We start from the raw sequence: 16,471 nt of genomic DNA on the forward strand, positions 1-16,471 counted from the left end.
GCACTTAACCCTTTTCTAAGGGCTTTTCGGTTTCCTAAACCCATAGACTGAGTGCACAGAACTCCCAGACCCCAGCCATAATGATTGGGCAGAGAATGGACACTGAACGCTCTACCTGATCACGAGGCGGCTATGTGACTGAGACACAATGTGTCATCAAAAAGTTACCCATTTGTTTATTTTTTGGAGGGTGTTTTTTGTTTTTTTTTTTTTAGGAAGTTTTCTGGTCAGTATTTTATATACAAAAAAACCAATCTTAAATTCTTGTAGTTTTCACCCTCCCATTTGTGTTCTGTATAGATCACTTCTGAGCAGGCATCTCATTATCATCACAGGCAGGGTCACATCAATCTAGAGAGAGCACTGGGTCCATGATTCCCCTCCTCCACCCTCCCTGCGCAGTCACCCCTGCACAGGTCACGGAGCATGCCCACAGGACACTGGTAGAAATGCCAATCTCTGATCTATTGTTACTGATGATCCATGGTGGCTGCTGTGAAGCCGATCTCTAAATCTGATTAATGGCCGCCATGGCCTCCTGAGACATCAGTGTGATCCCGCTGGTGGCCGAGCACAGACCTGCACTCCGTCCGCCACTGGGATTTTGCCCCCGCAGGTAACTGACAATTGCCATCTGTCCTCAGGTTAAATGTCTTTTCACCATTCACCCCCTCATGGGGGTCCTGAGCACAGCGTCCCACCTCAGGCACCATGGTCGGGCACTGAATGAGGCGCTAATCACACGTGCCCCACAACGCTTTATCCAAAGACACAAGACTGCGCTCCTTATCGGTCTGACATCATTTTTTGCTTTGTGATCCAGGGCTCAAGACCCTCATTCTAATACCTGATGGGGGAATGATTATTATCCATTGTAACCCCCCACAGTACAAGGAGATCTCCAGTTTACTTCCTCTCCAGAGTGGAGGGACTTTTACTTCTACGTGTTATTTCTTTACTGTTCGTTGCCTAGGTTACCAACCACCTTTGCCGTCTTGTCAGTGAGGGCTGGTCTCCTAGACAGAGAGTGCAGCACTAGTCCGTGCCAATGCTTCCCTGATGCTAAATCTGGGCATCTCGGTGCCTCCATGGTCCTCCATGCTGCTCCTACGTGCGCCATCGAAGCGCACACAGTTCAGACTAGCGGATCAGTCCTCCCGCCGGCCGAACTGTAAAGGATCAGCAATGCCCGCAGCAAGCCAGGAGGCCGGGGGTAGGTGCGCTCCTGAAGCACTCTGTTCCTTAATTTCCTCCATCCCAAAAAGCTTTTTTTTTTTTTTTCTTTTCTTTTCTTGTAAAAGGGATTTTTGACATTAAGAAAACATGGCTTTTTTTTCTTTCTCTGGAAGCAGCGCCCCCATCTGTCCTCAGGTTGTATGTGGTATTGCAGGTAGCTAGATTACTCTCAGCACTGGTCAGGCAGGCTGGTGGGCTCGTGCACTGATCGTGCATGTGACATCCCTTTATGACAAATCTATTCAGACCATAATCCGAGGACTATGAGGAGCTGCTCACCACCAAGCACGAGGTTCAGGCTCGGAGGCACTCGCGTCTATTTTAGCCATTCTTCTAAATGAGTAATGGCTCTCTCATGACGAGTCATGCTGCTGCCAATCACCGGCCGCGCTGTGAATTATTGAGCCATATCTAATGGCATGGGACCAGCTGATATTTAGTGCACAAGGCCGGGTGATGTGAGCCGGGCAGTCTGGCTGCCGTCTGAGTACATTGTCCGTCACGTGACTCCTCCATCCTCCTAATGGACGGATCCGTAGTGTGGAGATCAGGGGGCGGCCGAAAACCCAAAACTACGTTCACTGCTTCCATCAGGGTTGTGCATGGATGCATTAATGCATTTAATTGTAGTTATATGCATACTCCCCTGCCGGACCCCCATCCTTTCTTGCTGTCCATGTTCCCCTCTTGCCTTGCACCTTCCTCTTCCAGAGGGACAGATTGTGACCCCTGTGACTATTTATTGACCACTGATCGGCTGCAGCAATGATGGGGAAATCTTCCAAAAAAATGCTCAAGTTCCCCATTGACTTCCATGATACTCAGGTACTCGAGTCATGCCAATCCGAGCGTCTAACTGTTCATTACAAGTACAGAGCACCTGAGCATGGTAGTGCCCGCTCCTCACTAATCCCTATATAAATAAATAGTGGAATAATTTGGTTCATACGTTACTGACACTGTACTGATCCTGAGTAACCTCCTGTCTTATACTCCAGAGCTGCACTCCCTATTCTGCTGGTGCAGTCACTGTGTACATACATTACATTACTGATCCTGAGTAACCTCCTGTATTATACTCCAGAGCTGCACTCACTATTCTGCTGGTGCAGTCACTGTGTACATACAGGATGTAACTCAGGATCAGTAATGTATTATACTCCAGAGCTGCACTCCCTATTCTGCTGGTGCAGTCACTGTGTACATACATTACATTACTGATCCTGAGTAATCTCCTGTATTATACTCCAGAGCTGCACTCACTATTCTGCTGGTGCAGTCACTGTGTACATACATTACTGATCCTGAGTTACATCCTGTATTATACTCCAGAGCTGCACTCTCTATTCTGCTGGTGCAGTCACTGTGTACATACATTACATTACTGACACTGTACTGATCCCGAGTAACCTCCTGTATTATACTCCAGAGCTGCACTCACTATTCTGCTGGTGCAGTCACTGTGTACATACATTACATTACTGATCCTGTACTGATCCCGAGTTACCTCCTGTATTATACTGCAGAGCTGCACTTCACTCTTCTGCAGGTGCAGTCACTGTGTACATACATTACATTACTGATCCTGAGTTACATCCTGTATTATACTCCAGAGCTGCACTCACTATTCTGCTGGTGCAGTCACTGTGTACATACATTACATTACTTATCATATACTGATCCTGAGTTACATCCTGTATTGTACTCCGGAGCTGCACTCACTATTCTGCTGGTTGCTTTTGAAAATTGAACCTTACCCCAACCACCTTAGCTGAGTTGCAGTTATTTCTGCATCGCTCCCCCGGCATTGTGATGCTTCGCAGCCTTCCTGTACGGAGGACGGTGACGTCTGGCTGCTCTGGGTAATGTGGCTGCTTTTTCTTGGCCTTGGTCTTTTCATAAATGCTCCCGATTATGTTCCTGACCTGTATGATGATGTGACGGCGGTAATGAATATCAGTGCGTAGAAGCTGCTTAGATCGGCGGTTTTCGGAGCCTCCGCTGCTGCTGGTGGTGACATGTGCCGCTGTGGTGCGCGGTCAGTACAGGACGTCTTTACTCTGCGGTGGAGGCACTGACATCTCCCGGGCTAGTGTTGGGCCAGGTTCACACACGCTGCGCTCTCCACTGATCTGCCACATTATCAGCACTTCTGAAAGCCGATCACTGCCAGCAAGGAGGCCAGGAAAGTGTCCACTGTGACCACGTCAGCTACATTGAAGTAAATGGGCACATCGCAGTTCCTGCTGAAATCCCTTTTTTTGGGGGGGTGCAGAGGAGAGGGGGAATTTGGACAGAAATCTCAACCTAATGCTCAGTGGATAGCGCCATATAAGTGTGAACATAGCCTTACAGGTCTAAGTTCGATGATTTTTGTGCTTTTTTACTTTTTTGTATTTTTTTTATAATTATTATTATTATTATTTTATTATTAATATTATTTATTTTATTTTTTACAGGTTGTCCGGCAAATGATGTGGCTAATGGACCATATTTTCAAGTACACCAATTTTGGGGTGGTGTCTCTTGTGCACGGAGATTTTTTCATCCGGCAGGTAAGTTCCTGTGTTATATGGGTTGTGTGCCATTATTTTTGGACAGTGTTGTTCTCTTCATTGAAGATACCTGTCTGCTGTATGTGAATGGACTTTGTTTAGTCTCCAGGGACTAAAAGAGAATCTGTCAGCAGGTTTTTGCCATGTAATCTGAGGGAAGCAGGATATAGAGGCTGGCTCACTGATTTCAGCAATGCCACTTACTTAGCTATGTGCTGTAGTTTCTATACAATGATTGTTTTATTACTAGGAGATTATCACTGCCCAGACTATAGCTTTCGTACCTGCTAGACTGACTTCATCCCCTCCTCTGATAAGCAGCTCACTGTCAATATACAATGTGCAGAAAGATGTAGTGTGGGCGAGGTTAGCTTTCTGAGCCCTGCTACATCTAAGAACTCTGATTGTGTCACATCTGCTGCACCCAGTAAACTAAGTGATACATCCTTGAATTCAGGTGTCTGCCCCTACATCATGGTGCTCAAAGATGATGCAGCAAAATCCTGGTGACAGATTCCCTTTAAGGTGAATGTGTCCTAAGAAAATGACCTATTTGTTTAATTTAGGTTTTGTATGGTATATGTATTTTTTATAACAATTTTGCGAATGTATTTTTACATTTGTATTATCGCTATACTGTACAATAAACCCCCCCCCTGAAATTTTAGACTTTTCACACTGACAACCAGGCCTAATACTAGACTCACAATTCTTGTTCCATACAGATGACTTTTCAGTAGCCTAATTATCAGCACAGACAGGAAAGATGTGTTATCTACTATATATAGAGGTATTATGTGATCTCACAGCTCACCTCCTCCTCCTGTACAATGACTGGTAGCACCTCTATATCCAGTAGATAACACAGGATCCACCATCCACAATAGGGGATATCACAGCTCACCTCCTCCTGTACAATGACTGGTAGCACCTCTATATCCAGTAGATAACACAGGATCCACCATTCACAATAGGTGATGTCACAGCTCACCTCCTTCCAGTCATAATGACCTCTGCTCAGATTATAGCTTGCTTAGAAAAGGCTTCTATACAAATAAAGCTGTTCGGAGTCAGTTTGTTGCTGTTAATGTTCATGTGCCCAACAGGATGTAGGAGTCTAAGGCTCTGTGCGCACTAGTGCGTTTTACCCGCGGATTTGCCGCGGAAATTTCTTGAGAAATGTCTGCAATCTTTGTGCAGACATTTCCCAGCAATTTCTATGAGAAAAAAAAATAGCTGTGCGCACTGTGCGGATTTTTCTCAAGAAATTTCCTTGAGAAGAATTTCTCGAGAAACTTTCTTGAGAAAATGAACATGTCCATTATTTCCGCAGGTACCCTGCGGATTTCGGCAGTACAGCCTGCAAAATCCACAGGGAACCACCCGCGGGAAAATCGCGGCAAATCCGCATGCGGATTTGGTGCAGATTTTTTCCGGAGGTCCGGAAATCTTTCACTCCCAGAAGTTTCTCAAGAAATGTTCTTGAGAAACTTCACATTTCTAGTGCGCACATAGCCTAATATTGGGCCTAGTGACCAATGGGGAAATTATAAGATTGTGGTTGTTTTTATTTTAATATAGATAGTGGTATGAAAAATAAAAATATTAAAATTGACATTAATGCTTCACTCTTACATTGTGAGATGTTTCCATTCACTGACAGCAAACTGTTAATAAACAAACATTGGGATTCATCCCCTCTAGCATTCTATGCATCAGTCTTGATCCAAAGACAAGTAGTTGTATTTGGGGAGACGTCTTTTTTGTGGGGACTTTCCTTGGGTCAGAAACCAAAGATCATTCCAGTTGTGAGCAGACAGATTTCTCCTTAAGTTTCGGTTGTAGATCTCAGTAGATCACTCGCCCTATGATGATATCACCCCACATGAGGCCTGAGGGGAAAACCAATGCTTTTTTTTTTTTTGTTTGTTTGTGTGGTTTGTGTGCTGTTTTTTTTTTTTGTTTGTTTTTTTTTTTGTTTTTTTGTTGGTTTTTTTTGTTTTTTTGCGTTGGGTTTTTTGTTTTTTTGTGTTGGTTTTTTTGTTTTTTTGTGTTGGTTTTTTTTGTTTTTTTTTGTGTTGGGTTTTTTTGTGTTGGGTTTTTTTGTGTTGGGTTTTTTGTTTTTTTGTGTTGGTTTTTTTGTTTTTTTGTGTTGGTTTTTTTGTTTTTTTTGTGTTGGGTTTTTTTGTGTTGGGTTTTTTTGTGTTGGTTTTTTTTGTGTTGGGTTTTTTGTTTTTTTGTGAGTTTTTTTTGTTTTCTTTTTTGTTTATCTTATAAGTCTGAAAACATTTTGGTGACCCCGCCCCCCCTATAGTTTCTGGGGGAGTTGTAGCACTTTGTTAGCGGTGCTCGGGGAGTGTTTCGCCCTCTGATGTGTCGCCGGACGCTCGCTGAGATGGGACGTCTGCTCGGCACATTCTTTCTGGCGATTGTGAATCTTCTGTTTAGTCAGTGTTCTGCTATTACCAAAAGAGGACAAGTCTGGATCTCAGAACACTGACGGGATCCAGCGGGGAGTAATCCACGAGAGCCTACTGAAGGAGATAGATCACATCCATGTGCCGTTCATTAACCCCTTCACCACCTACGACGTCATGTACTTCCCTTTCCCCACACATGTAAGCTGAGTTGAACAGACACAGGCAGATCGGAAGCCTCTATTAACTAGTTAAATCCCACTATCAATCTCTGAGTGGGATTTAACACACGCAGCGCGGAGCACGCCATTAACTGCTTCCATTGGTGGTCCAATGATGGGATCGCGGGGCGCCAATGGGCTGTCATGACACCTGAGGGTCACCTGATGACCCCTTTCACTGTCATGACAAATTGCAAACCGGTGATGAAAACCTCGTATCTACCCCAAAATGGTATATTGAAAAAAATGTCAGCTCAGGACGCAATAAATAAGTCCTAATAGTCTCGAAACCCAAACAATGAGAGCGCTACGAATCTCGAAAAATGGTGGTAGAAGTGCCATATTTTTTTTTTTTTTTTTTTACAAATTTCAGATTTTCTTCCATACCCCCCTCCCCCCCCCCCCAACCCCACAACCAATTTTAATTAAAAACAAAACAAAAACCTATACATGTTTGGGGTCTATGAACTCGTACTTACCTGGGGAATCATAATGCTGGGTCAGTTTTACCATATAGTGTACATGGTAGATAAAAAAAATAAAAGAAAACAAAAAAAACAATTGTGGAATAATGATTTGCAATTTTAAAGCACTTGGATTTTTTTCCTCTATTTTCCAATACAATATAGGGGAAAATGAATGGCTTATTTCAAAAGTTAATATCATCCCACAAAAAAACAAGCCCATACGGCTATATTAACGGAAAAATATAAAAAGTTATGGCTCTTGGAAGAAGGGGAGGAAAAAAATGAAAATTACCCGGGGGTGAAGGGGGTAAATTTAAAGAGTAACACTTATTTATTTATATTTCTTTGTCGCTCCATTGGGAGACCCAGACAATTGGGTGTATATCTTCTGCCTCTGGAGGCCACACAAAGTATTACACTTTTAAAATAGTGTAACCCCTCCCCTCTGCCTATACACCCTCCCGTGGACCACGGGCTCCTCAGTTTTATGCTTTGTGTGGAAGGAGGCACACATCCACTCATGCATTCTCATACATAGTTATGTCGGATGGAAGAAAAGAGGACCCCGATGGGGTCCCCGGCATGTTCCCTTCTCACCCCACTATGTCGGCGGTGTTGTTAAGGTTGAGGTACCCATTGCGGGTACGGAGGCTGGAGCCACACTCTCCCAGTCACTTTCTCCCATTTCACAGTCTATGGACAAATGGTCATCTAAGCTCCTTGAGGCATTGCAGTCCAGACCGGGCCCTTCACAGGCCCCGGCCCCTGTTAGTTTGTCTCTTCCAGGCCCTTCTCGGTCCGCGCCGCAGCGCGCTCCCAGGATAGCCCCTAGGTCCCAGGCGGAGGACTCCTGCCCGGATCGCAGCCCCAGACCAGCTAAGCGGCCTTGCTGGGACTCTTCCCCGGCCTCCTCACGCTGCTCTGGATCCCAGCTTGAGGACTCTCAGGAAGACGAGGCGGACGTGGGAGCTCAGGGCTCTGACCCTGACGTCGCCCTTAACCTTGATACCCCTGAGGGGGACGCCTTAGTAAATGATCTTATCTCGTCCATCAACCAGGTGTTGGATCTCTCTCCCCCGCCTCCACCTGTAGAGGAGTCGGCTTCTCAGCGGGAGAAACACCAATTTCGATTCCCCAAACGTACGCGCAATACGTTTTTTGATCACTCTAACTTCAGGGACGCTGTCCAGAAGCCCAGAGCGGTCCCGGACAAGCGCTTTGCTAAACGGCACACTGACACGCGTTATCCCTTTCCACCTGAAGTCGTTAAGGGCTGGGCTCACTCTCCCAAGGTGGATCCTCCAGTCTCCAGATTGGCTGCTAGGTCCGTTGTGTCTGTTGCCGATGGCGCATCCCTGAAGGATGCCACTGACAGACAGAGCTCTTGGTGAAGTCTATTTATGAGGCCACGGGCGCGTCTTTCGCCCCGGCCTTTGCGGCTGTGTGGGCTCTCCAAGCAATCTCGGCATGTGTGACTGAGATTAATGCTGTCACGCAGAATTCTGCTCCGCATGTTTCTTCCTTGACCTCTCAGGCATCAGCATTTTCGTCCTACGCCATGAACGCCGTCCTGAACTCCGCTAGCCGTACGGCTGTAGCATCCGCTAACTCCGTGGCAGTCCGCAGGGCCATGTGGCTGCGCGAATGGAAAGCAGACTCTGCTTCCAAAAGGTTCTTAACTGGTTTGCCTTTTTCTGGCGACCGTCTGTTTGGCGAACGGTTGGATGAGATTATTAAGGAATCCTCGGGAAAGGACTCCTCCTTACCCCAGTCCAAACCTAAGAGACCTCAGCAGAGAAAAATGCAATCGAGGTTTCGGTCCTTTCGTCCCTCCGCCAAGCCCCAATCCTCTTCGTCCAACCGGCCGGAGAAAGGCCAGAGGAACTCCTATGCGTGGCGGTCCAAGTCACGCCCCCAAAAGGCCGCAGGAGGCACTGCTTACAAGACGGCCTCCTCATGACTCTCGGACTCACCTAGCCACATCCTCGGTCGGTGGCAGGCTCTCCCGCTTTGGCGACGCCTGGTGGCCACACGTTCAAGACCGATGGGTGAGAGACATTCTGTCTCATGGTTACAGGATAGAGTTCAGCTCTCGACCTACGGCTCGTTTCTTCAGAACCTCCCCACCCCCCGCACAGGCCGACGCACTTTTTCAGGCAGTGGACGCTCTAAAGATAGGAGTTGTGATTCCCGTTCCCCTTCAGGAACGTGGTCGCGGATTTTACTCCAACTTGTTCGTGGTGCCAAAAAAGGATGGGTCGTTCCGTCCCGTTCTGGACCTCAAGCTGCTCAACAGACATGTGAGAACCAGACGGTTTCGGATGGAATCTCTCCGCTCGGTCATCGCCTCGATGTCACAAGGAGACTTCCTAGCATCTATCGACATCAAGGATGCTTATCTCCATGTGCCGATCGCACCCGAACATCAACGTTTCCTGCGTTTCGCAATCGGGGACGAACACCTCCAGTTCGTCGCATTGCCCTTCGGCCTGGCGACAGCCCCACGGGTTTTCACCAAAGTCATGGCATCCGTCGTGGCGGTCCTGCACTCTCAGGGCCACTCGGTGATCCCCTACTTGGACGATCTCCTAGTCAGGGCCCCTTCTCGGGTGGCGTGTCAACGAAGTCTTACCGTCACTCTGGCGACTCTCCAGCAGTTCGGGTGGATCATCAATTTCCCGAAATCCAAGTTGACGCCGACCCAATCACTGACTTACCTCGGGATGGAGTTTCATACCCAACCAGCGTTAGTCAAGCTACCGCGGGACAAACAGCTTTCTCTGCAGGCGGGGGTGCAGTCACTTCTTCGGAGTCAGTCACACCCCGTAAGGCGCCTTATGCACTTCCTTGGGAAGATGGTTGCAGCTATGGAGGCAGTGCCGTTCGCGCAATTCCATCTACGGCCACTCTTCGCAAATGGGACAAGAGTTCGGCTTCCCTCGACAAGAACATCTCTTTCCCTCGCAACCAAAACATCACTTCAGTGGTGGCTCCTACCCACATCTCTGTCTCGGGGAAAATCCTTCCTCCCCCCAACCTGGGCCGTGGTCACCACGGATGCGAGCCTGTCAGGTTGGGGAGCGGTTTTTCTCCACCACAGCGCTCAAGGAACCTGGAATCCAATAGAATCGTCCCTTCAGATCAATATCCTGGAGATAAGGGCAGTATATCTAGCCCTATTGGCTTTCCATCGGTGGCTGGAGGGCAGGCAGATCCGTATCCAGTCGGACAACGCCACTGCCGTCGCCTACATCAACCACCAAGGCGGCACTCGCAGTCGTCAAGCCTTCCAGGAAGTCCGGCGGATTCTGCAGTGGGTGGAAGTCACAGACTCGACCATCTCCTCAGTTCACATCCCGGGCGTAGAAAACTGGGAAGCAGATTTTCTCAGTTGTCAGGGCATGGACGCGGGGGAATGGTCTCTTCCCCCAGACGTGTTTCGAGAGATCTGTCGCCGCTGGGGAACGCCGGACGTCGATCTCATGGCGTCACGACACAACAACAAGGTCCTGGCCTTCGTGGCACGGTCTCAGGATCACAGAGCTCTGGCAGCGGACGCTTTGGTCCAGGATTGGTCGCAGTTTCGACTGCCATATGTGTTTCCCCCTCTGGCGATGCTGCCCGGGGTACTACGCAAGATCCGGTCCGACTGCCGTCGCGCCATTCTCGTCGCTCCAGACTGGCCGAGGCGGTTGTGGTATCCGGATCTGTGGCATCTCACGGTGGGTCAACCGTGGGCACTTCCAGACCGCCCAGACTGGCTGTCACAAGGCCCGTTTTTCCATCTGAATTCTGTGGCCCTCAACCTGACTGTGTGGCCATTGAGTCCTGGCTCCTAGCGTCTTCAGGGTTATCTCAGGATGTCATTGCCACCATGAGACAAGCCAGGAAGCCAACGTCCGCCAAGATCTATTACAGGTCTTGGCAAATCTTCTTATCCTGGTGCTCTGATAACGGTTTCCCTCCATGGCCGTTTGCCTTACCCACATTGCTTTCATTCCTACAATCTGGAATGGACAAGGGTTTGTCCCTCGGCTCTCTCAAGGGCCAAGTGTCGGCGCTCTCCGTGTTTTTTCAAAAGCGTCTAGCCAGGCTTCCGCAGGTCCGCACGTTCCTGCAGGGGGTTTGCCACATGGTCCCACCTTACAAATGTCCGTTGGAACCTTGGGATCTTAACAGGGTCTTGACGGCTCTTCAAAAGCCGCCTTTTGAGCCGCTGTGGGATGTCTCTCTCTCCTGTCTTTCTCAGAAGGTGGCCTTCCTGGTGGCAGTCACATCACTTCACAGAGTGTCTGAGCTTGCAGCGCTGTCATGCAAAGCCCCGTTCCTGGTTTTCCACCAGGATAAGGTGGTTCTTCGGTGTGTCCCGGAATTTCTCCCTAAGGTGGTATCCCCTTTTCATCTAAATCAGGATATCTCCTTGCCTTCCTTTTGCCCTAATCCAATTCACCAGTGTGAAAAGGATTTGCACTCTTTGGATCTAGTGAGAGCACTCCGGTTCTACGTGTCTCGCACGGCGTCCCTGCGCCGTTCAGACACGCTCTTTGTCCTTGTCGCTGGCCAGCGTAAGGGCTCTCAGGCCTCCAAGTCAACCTTGGCTCTGTGGATCAAGGAACCAATTCTCGAGGCCTACCGTTCTTCTGGGCTTCCGCTCCCTTCAGGGTTGAAAGCCCATTCTACCAGAGCCGTGGGTGCGTCCTGGGCATTGCGGCACCGGGCTACGGCTCAGCAGGTGTGTCAGGCAGCTACGTGGTCTAGTCTGCACACTTTCACGAAACACTATCAAGTGCATACCTATGCTTCGGCAGACGCCAGTCTAGGTAGGCGAGTCCTCCAGGCGGCGGTTGCCCACCTGTAAGAGGGGGCCGTTTTCGGCTCTTGTTATTGAGGTATTGTTTTACCCACCCAGGGACTGCTCTTGGACGTCCCAATTGTCTGGGTCTCCCAATGGAGCGACAAAGAAGAAGGGAATTTTGTTTACTTACCGTAAATTCCTTTTCTTCTAGCTCCTATTGGGAGACCCAGCAGCCGCCCCTGTGCCCTTTGGGCTGGTTGTTCTTTTGTGTACACATGTTGTTGATGTTGATTTGTTCTTTTGGTTCATGGTCTTCAGTTCTCCGAACATCCTTCGGATTGAATTACCCTAGACCAATTTATAAGTTTTCTCCTTCCTGCTTTTGCACCAAAACTGAGGAGCCCGTGATGCACGGGAGGGTGTATAGGCAGAGGGGAGGGGTTACACTTTTGAGTGTAATACTTTGTGTGGCCTCCGGAGGCAGAAGCTATACACCCAATTGTCTGGGTCTCCCAATAGGAGCTAGAAGAAAAGGAATTTACGGTAAGTAAACAAAATTCCCTTTTTTTCCCCATCATATCCAGCAGGGAAAGTTCTGACCGTTTGCAATTCACTTCTATTAGACGATTTTTCATGTTTGAGAAAGATCTGTGGCCACCAAACCACAAACTATTTTCCAAGCTTTTTCTTATTTTTGTGCAGCATCCGTACTCCACGTCTATATATTTGGAGTACGGCTGCTGTCTACAGAGAGGACGGCACATCAGGAGCGCGCTTGCTCCCCGGCAAGGTAATGCTGGAACTGCAGCATGATGCTCACCATTTTTCCTTTTTCTGCAACATCAAATTTAATGGCTTTGACACTATTTTCCCAGAATGCTGCTGGACCAAAAAAAAATAAAAAAAACCTCACAAAGTGTAAAAGCCGCCTAATATCTGCAGCACTGTGAGCGAGAGACACCGGTGCAGCAACGAGAGGAGCGCAGCCTCTGTTTATCCATCGCTCCCATCGCTCATAGTGCCAGAATTCAGGAGACTGCAGGCTGATCGGAGCGCTCAGAAGAGACGACACCTCCAAGCTTCATCCCAGAGTGCCGCCCTCTCTGTAGGCATATTCCGTAGACATGGAGTATAGACTTTGCTCAAGATTAGCGAAGTATAGGGGTGATGGCCAGGGTTGGTGGCAAGGTGTTAAGGGCGAGGGCTAGAGGGAGATGGCGAGGGCTAGGGGGCAGTGGTGAGGGCTGCAGGGAGATGGTGAGGAGGTGGTGATGAGAGCTATGGGTTGGCAAGGGGGAGATGGTTATGGGTTGATGGCGAGGGCTAGGTGTTGATGGCGAGGGCTAGGTATTGATGGCGAGGGCTAGGTATTGATGGCGAGGGACTGATGGTGAGGGCTAGGGGATGATGGTGAGGAGGCAATGTCAAGGGCTAGGGAGAAATGGTTAGGTGTTGATGGCGAGGGACTGATGGTGAAGGCTAGGGGGTGATGCCAAGGGCTAGGGAGAAATGGTTAGGGGTTGATGGCGAGGGACTGATGGTGAAGGCTAGGGGGTGATGCCAAGGGTTAGGGAGAAATGGTTAGGGGTTGATGGCGAGGGACTGATGGTGAAGGCTAGGGGGTGATGCCAAGGGCTAGGGAGAAATGGTTAGGGGTTGATGGCGAGGGACTGATGGTGAAGGCTAGGGGGTGATGCCAAGGGTTAGGGAGAAATGGTTAGGGGTTGATGGTGAGGGACTGATGGTGAAGGCTAGGGGGTGATGCCAAGGGTTAGGGAGAAATGGTTAGGGGTTAATGGCAAGGGCTAGGGGTTGATGGTGAGGGGGGATGGTGACTGGGTGACGACGAGGGCTCCGGGGGATGCAGGCCTCTGATCATATTTTTGACCAGGAAAAAACAAAAAGCCATCTTTTTGGGTTAATTACAAAATGTTTCTAACTTTACACCCTGGACCGATTTTAAAACGCACCAATCACCAGGATTTTCCTATATACGAAAAGCCAGTGCTATACTGGCACTATCAGGCTGATTCTATACATACCTTTAGTGGTCAGCTCGGATGTATAGGTTTTAAAACCCAAGCAAGTAAAGTTTGCATCTTTTTGATTGGCAGCAGCTGGTGATCAGCTGATAGCTGGGGGGTATTCATAGTGATTCCTGCCCCCGTCCGTCCTTCCTGTTATTTATGATAATTCTATTATAGAATCATTTTACTGTCTGACTAGAAGGACCTGTGCTGATGTCATACCCATGTGACCAGAAGGGACGGGGCCTCAGCCAACAGAAAAATGTTGCTTCTGGGTATCAGCTATGTTGGCTGAGTCCCCGCCCCTTCTGGTCACATGGGTATGACATCAGCACAGGTCCTAGTCAGATAGTAAAATTATTCTATAATAGAATTAGCATAAATAACAGGGGGTGGGAAACACTATGAATACCCACCCCCAGCTATCAGCTGATCGGCAGCTGCTGCCAATCAAAAAGTTGCTCATTTTACAAACTTTATTTGCTTGTGTTTCAAAACCTATACATCCGTTCTGACAACTAATGGTATGTATAGACTCAGCCTGATAGTGCCGGTATAGCACTGGCTTTAGCTTATATAGGAAAATCCCGGTGATTGGTGCGCTTTAGTAAAAACAAAATGAAGGTTTAGTTGTTCTTTAATGGGTTTCTCTGCTGCCGCTCATCTTCACTAGTTAGGATTTCTTAAAAACTAACTGCTCTCAAAGTGTCCTCCTGCGGGGAGCCCCAGCAATCTACTTTGATCTGTGGGATAACTTGGTAGTAAGTGTTGTGTCACTCTACAGCGCCCCCACAGGGGAAAGTAAACCTTGCAGAAGTGTTAATGAGACAGGACAGGAACTCCAGTGGGGGGGGGTACTTTTTTTTTTTTTTTTTTTATTTATAGCCAGTCTCCGCTATGGCTGAATGATGTGGGTCCTGTTGAGTACTCTCCCATATCGTCCATACAGACCGTGCAGGACGGCCGGCTGAGCATAGCGGGTGGGCGGCTCTACCCCAGATTCTGCAATGCACAGAATACAGGCTGCCATGGATGGCGCTTTTACTTTTCTTTGTAAAGAACACTAGTATGTGATGTCATATTAGGGAATTGCTCATAAACGACTTTCCTAATTAAGTGGCCCCCAACCTGTGCCATCTGCCCAACCCTCTTTGATCTGCTCTTTTGTACGTTCGCAGGGCAAAGCTTACCGTGACCAGCAGCTGGTCCTCCTGAAGATCCACCTAGAAAAATACTACAGAAGTCGGGATCGAAAGTGGATCATCTTATTCCCAGAGGGCGGCTTTCTCAGGAAAAGAAGGGAAACAAGCCAGTTATATGCCAAAAAAAACAACCTGCCATTTCTTACTCACGTCACCCTGCCAAGATTGGGGGCTACACAAGTCATCCTGAATACGCTGCTGGCACAACAGGAGAACGGGACTCCAGCATGGGGGAACACGCCTAAAGTGGGTAAGAACCGCATCGCTTACTGTTCCTACAAATTCAGGGCTTTGGTGCACATCTGAATCACACTGTATGAGCCCAACAACCACGGCAAGGCGCCGGCTCTGCTGCTGTATTCTATCTCTCTGCTTAATTAATTGTCACCGGTGAGACTGACCTCATCACTCTGCAGGCTGCCCGTCACTCAGAGATTCTTCGGAGTCTCGTCTGTGAAGGACGCACAGGTCACATACACAACGCTGTGGAGAATACCTGAAGTGTACACACAGCACATCTTTATCAGATTACCACATGATCACACACAGCTGCTTAGGCTCGGCCAGGAATTTAGGTCTTAATGCTATTGCCTCAGTAATAGGTTGTGTTGCATTAGCACAATGTTTCCTTAATCTATCCGAGGAACAGAGGGTGTCACTGTCCCAAAGTTACACCGTTAGTTTTACAGAAGCTATCGCAGATTTTTCTTTTTTTTTATTTTTTTTTTTTTTGTGTTTGCACGTTTTTTTTTTTTTGATACACACATTTGTGAAAAGGTCCACTGCAAAGATTTGGTCACAAGACGTTGCTGATTATTTGGGGAGTATGCTGCATGATTCATACTGTATGATTCAAGATCATACCAAATATAATACAGCCCCTATGTACAAGAATATAACTACTATAATACTGCCCCTATGTACAAGAATATAACTACTATAATACTGCCCCTATGTACAAGAATATAACTACTATAATACTGCCCCCTATGTACAAGAATATAACTACTATAATACTGCTACTATGTACAAGAATATAACTACTATAATACTGCCCCATGTACAAGAATATAACTACTATAATACTGCCCCCTATGTACAAGAATATAACTACTATAATACTGCCCCTATGTACAAGAATATAACTACTATAATACTGCTACTATGTACAAGAATATAACTACTATAATACTGCCCCATGTACAAGAATATAACTACTATAATACTGCCCCCTATGTACAAGAATATAACTACTATAATACTGCTACTATGTACAAGAATATAACTACTATAATACTGCCCCCTATGTACAAGAAATAACTACTATAATACTGCCCCCTATGTACAAGAATATAACTACTATAATACTGCTCCCTATATACAAGAATATAACTACTATAATACTGCCCCCTGTGTACAAGAATATAACTACTATAATACTGCCCCCTGTGTACAAGAATATAACTACTATAATACTGCCCCTATGTACAAGAATATAACTACTATAATACTGCCCCCTATGTACAAGAATATAACTACTATAATACTGCT

The 16,471-nt window shown here is 47.4% G+C and overlaps 1 protein-coding gene across 1 annotated transcript in view; it reads left to right on the plus strand.

Moving 5' to 3' along the window:
- The window catches only part of LPGAT1 (lysophosphatidylglycerol acyltransferase 1), a 104,728-nt gene that overhangs the window by 65,122 nt on the left and 23,135 nt on the right, over positions 1-16,471 (plus strand). Inside the window, exons 4-5 of the mRNA XM_075337993.1 lie at positions 3,696-3,791; positions 14,897-15,170. Of these exons, the coding sequence (XP_075194108.1) occupies positions 3,696-3,791; positions 14,897-15,170 (370 nt within the window). The remainder of the gene's footprint in view (positions 1-3,695; positions 3,792-14,896; positions 15,171-16,471) is intronic.

The sequence above is a fragment of the Anomaloglossus baeobatrachus genome, chromosome 3 (genome assembly GCF_048569485.1).
Source record: "Anomaloglossus baeobatrachus isolate aAnoBae1 chromosome 3, aAnoBae1.hap1, whole genome shotgun sequence".
NCBI lineage: Eukaryota > Metazoa > Chordata > Amphibia > Anura > Aromobatidae > Anomaloglossus > Anomaloglossus baeobatrachus.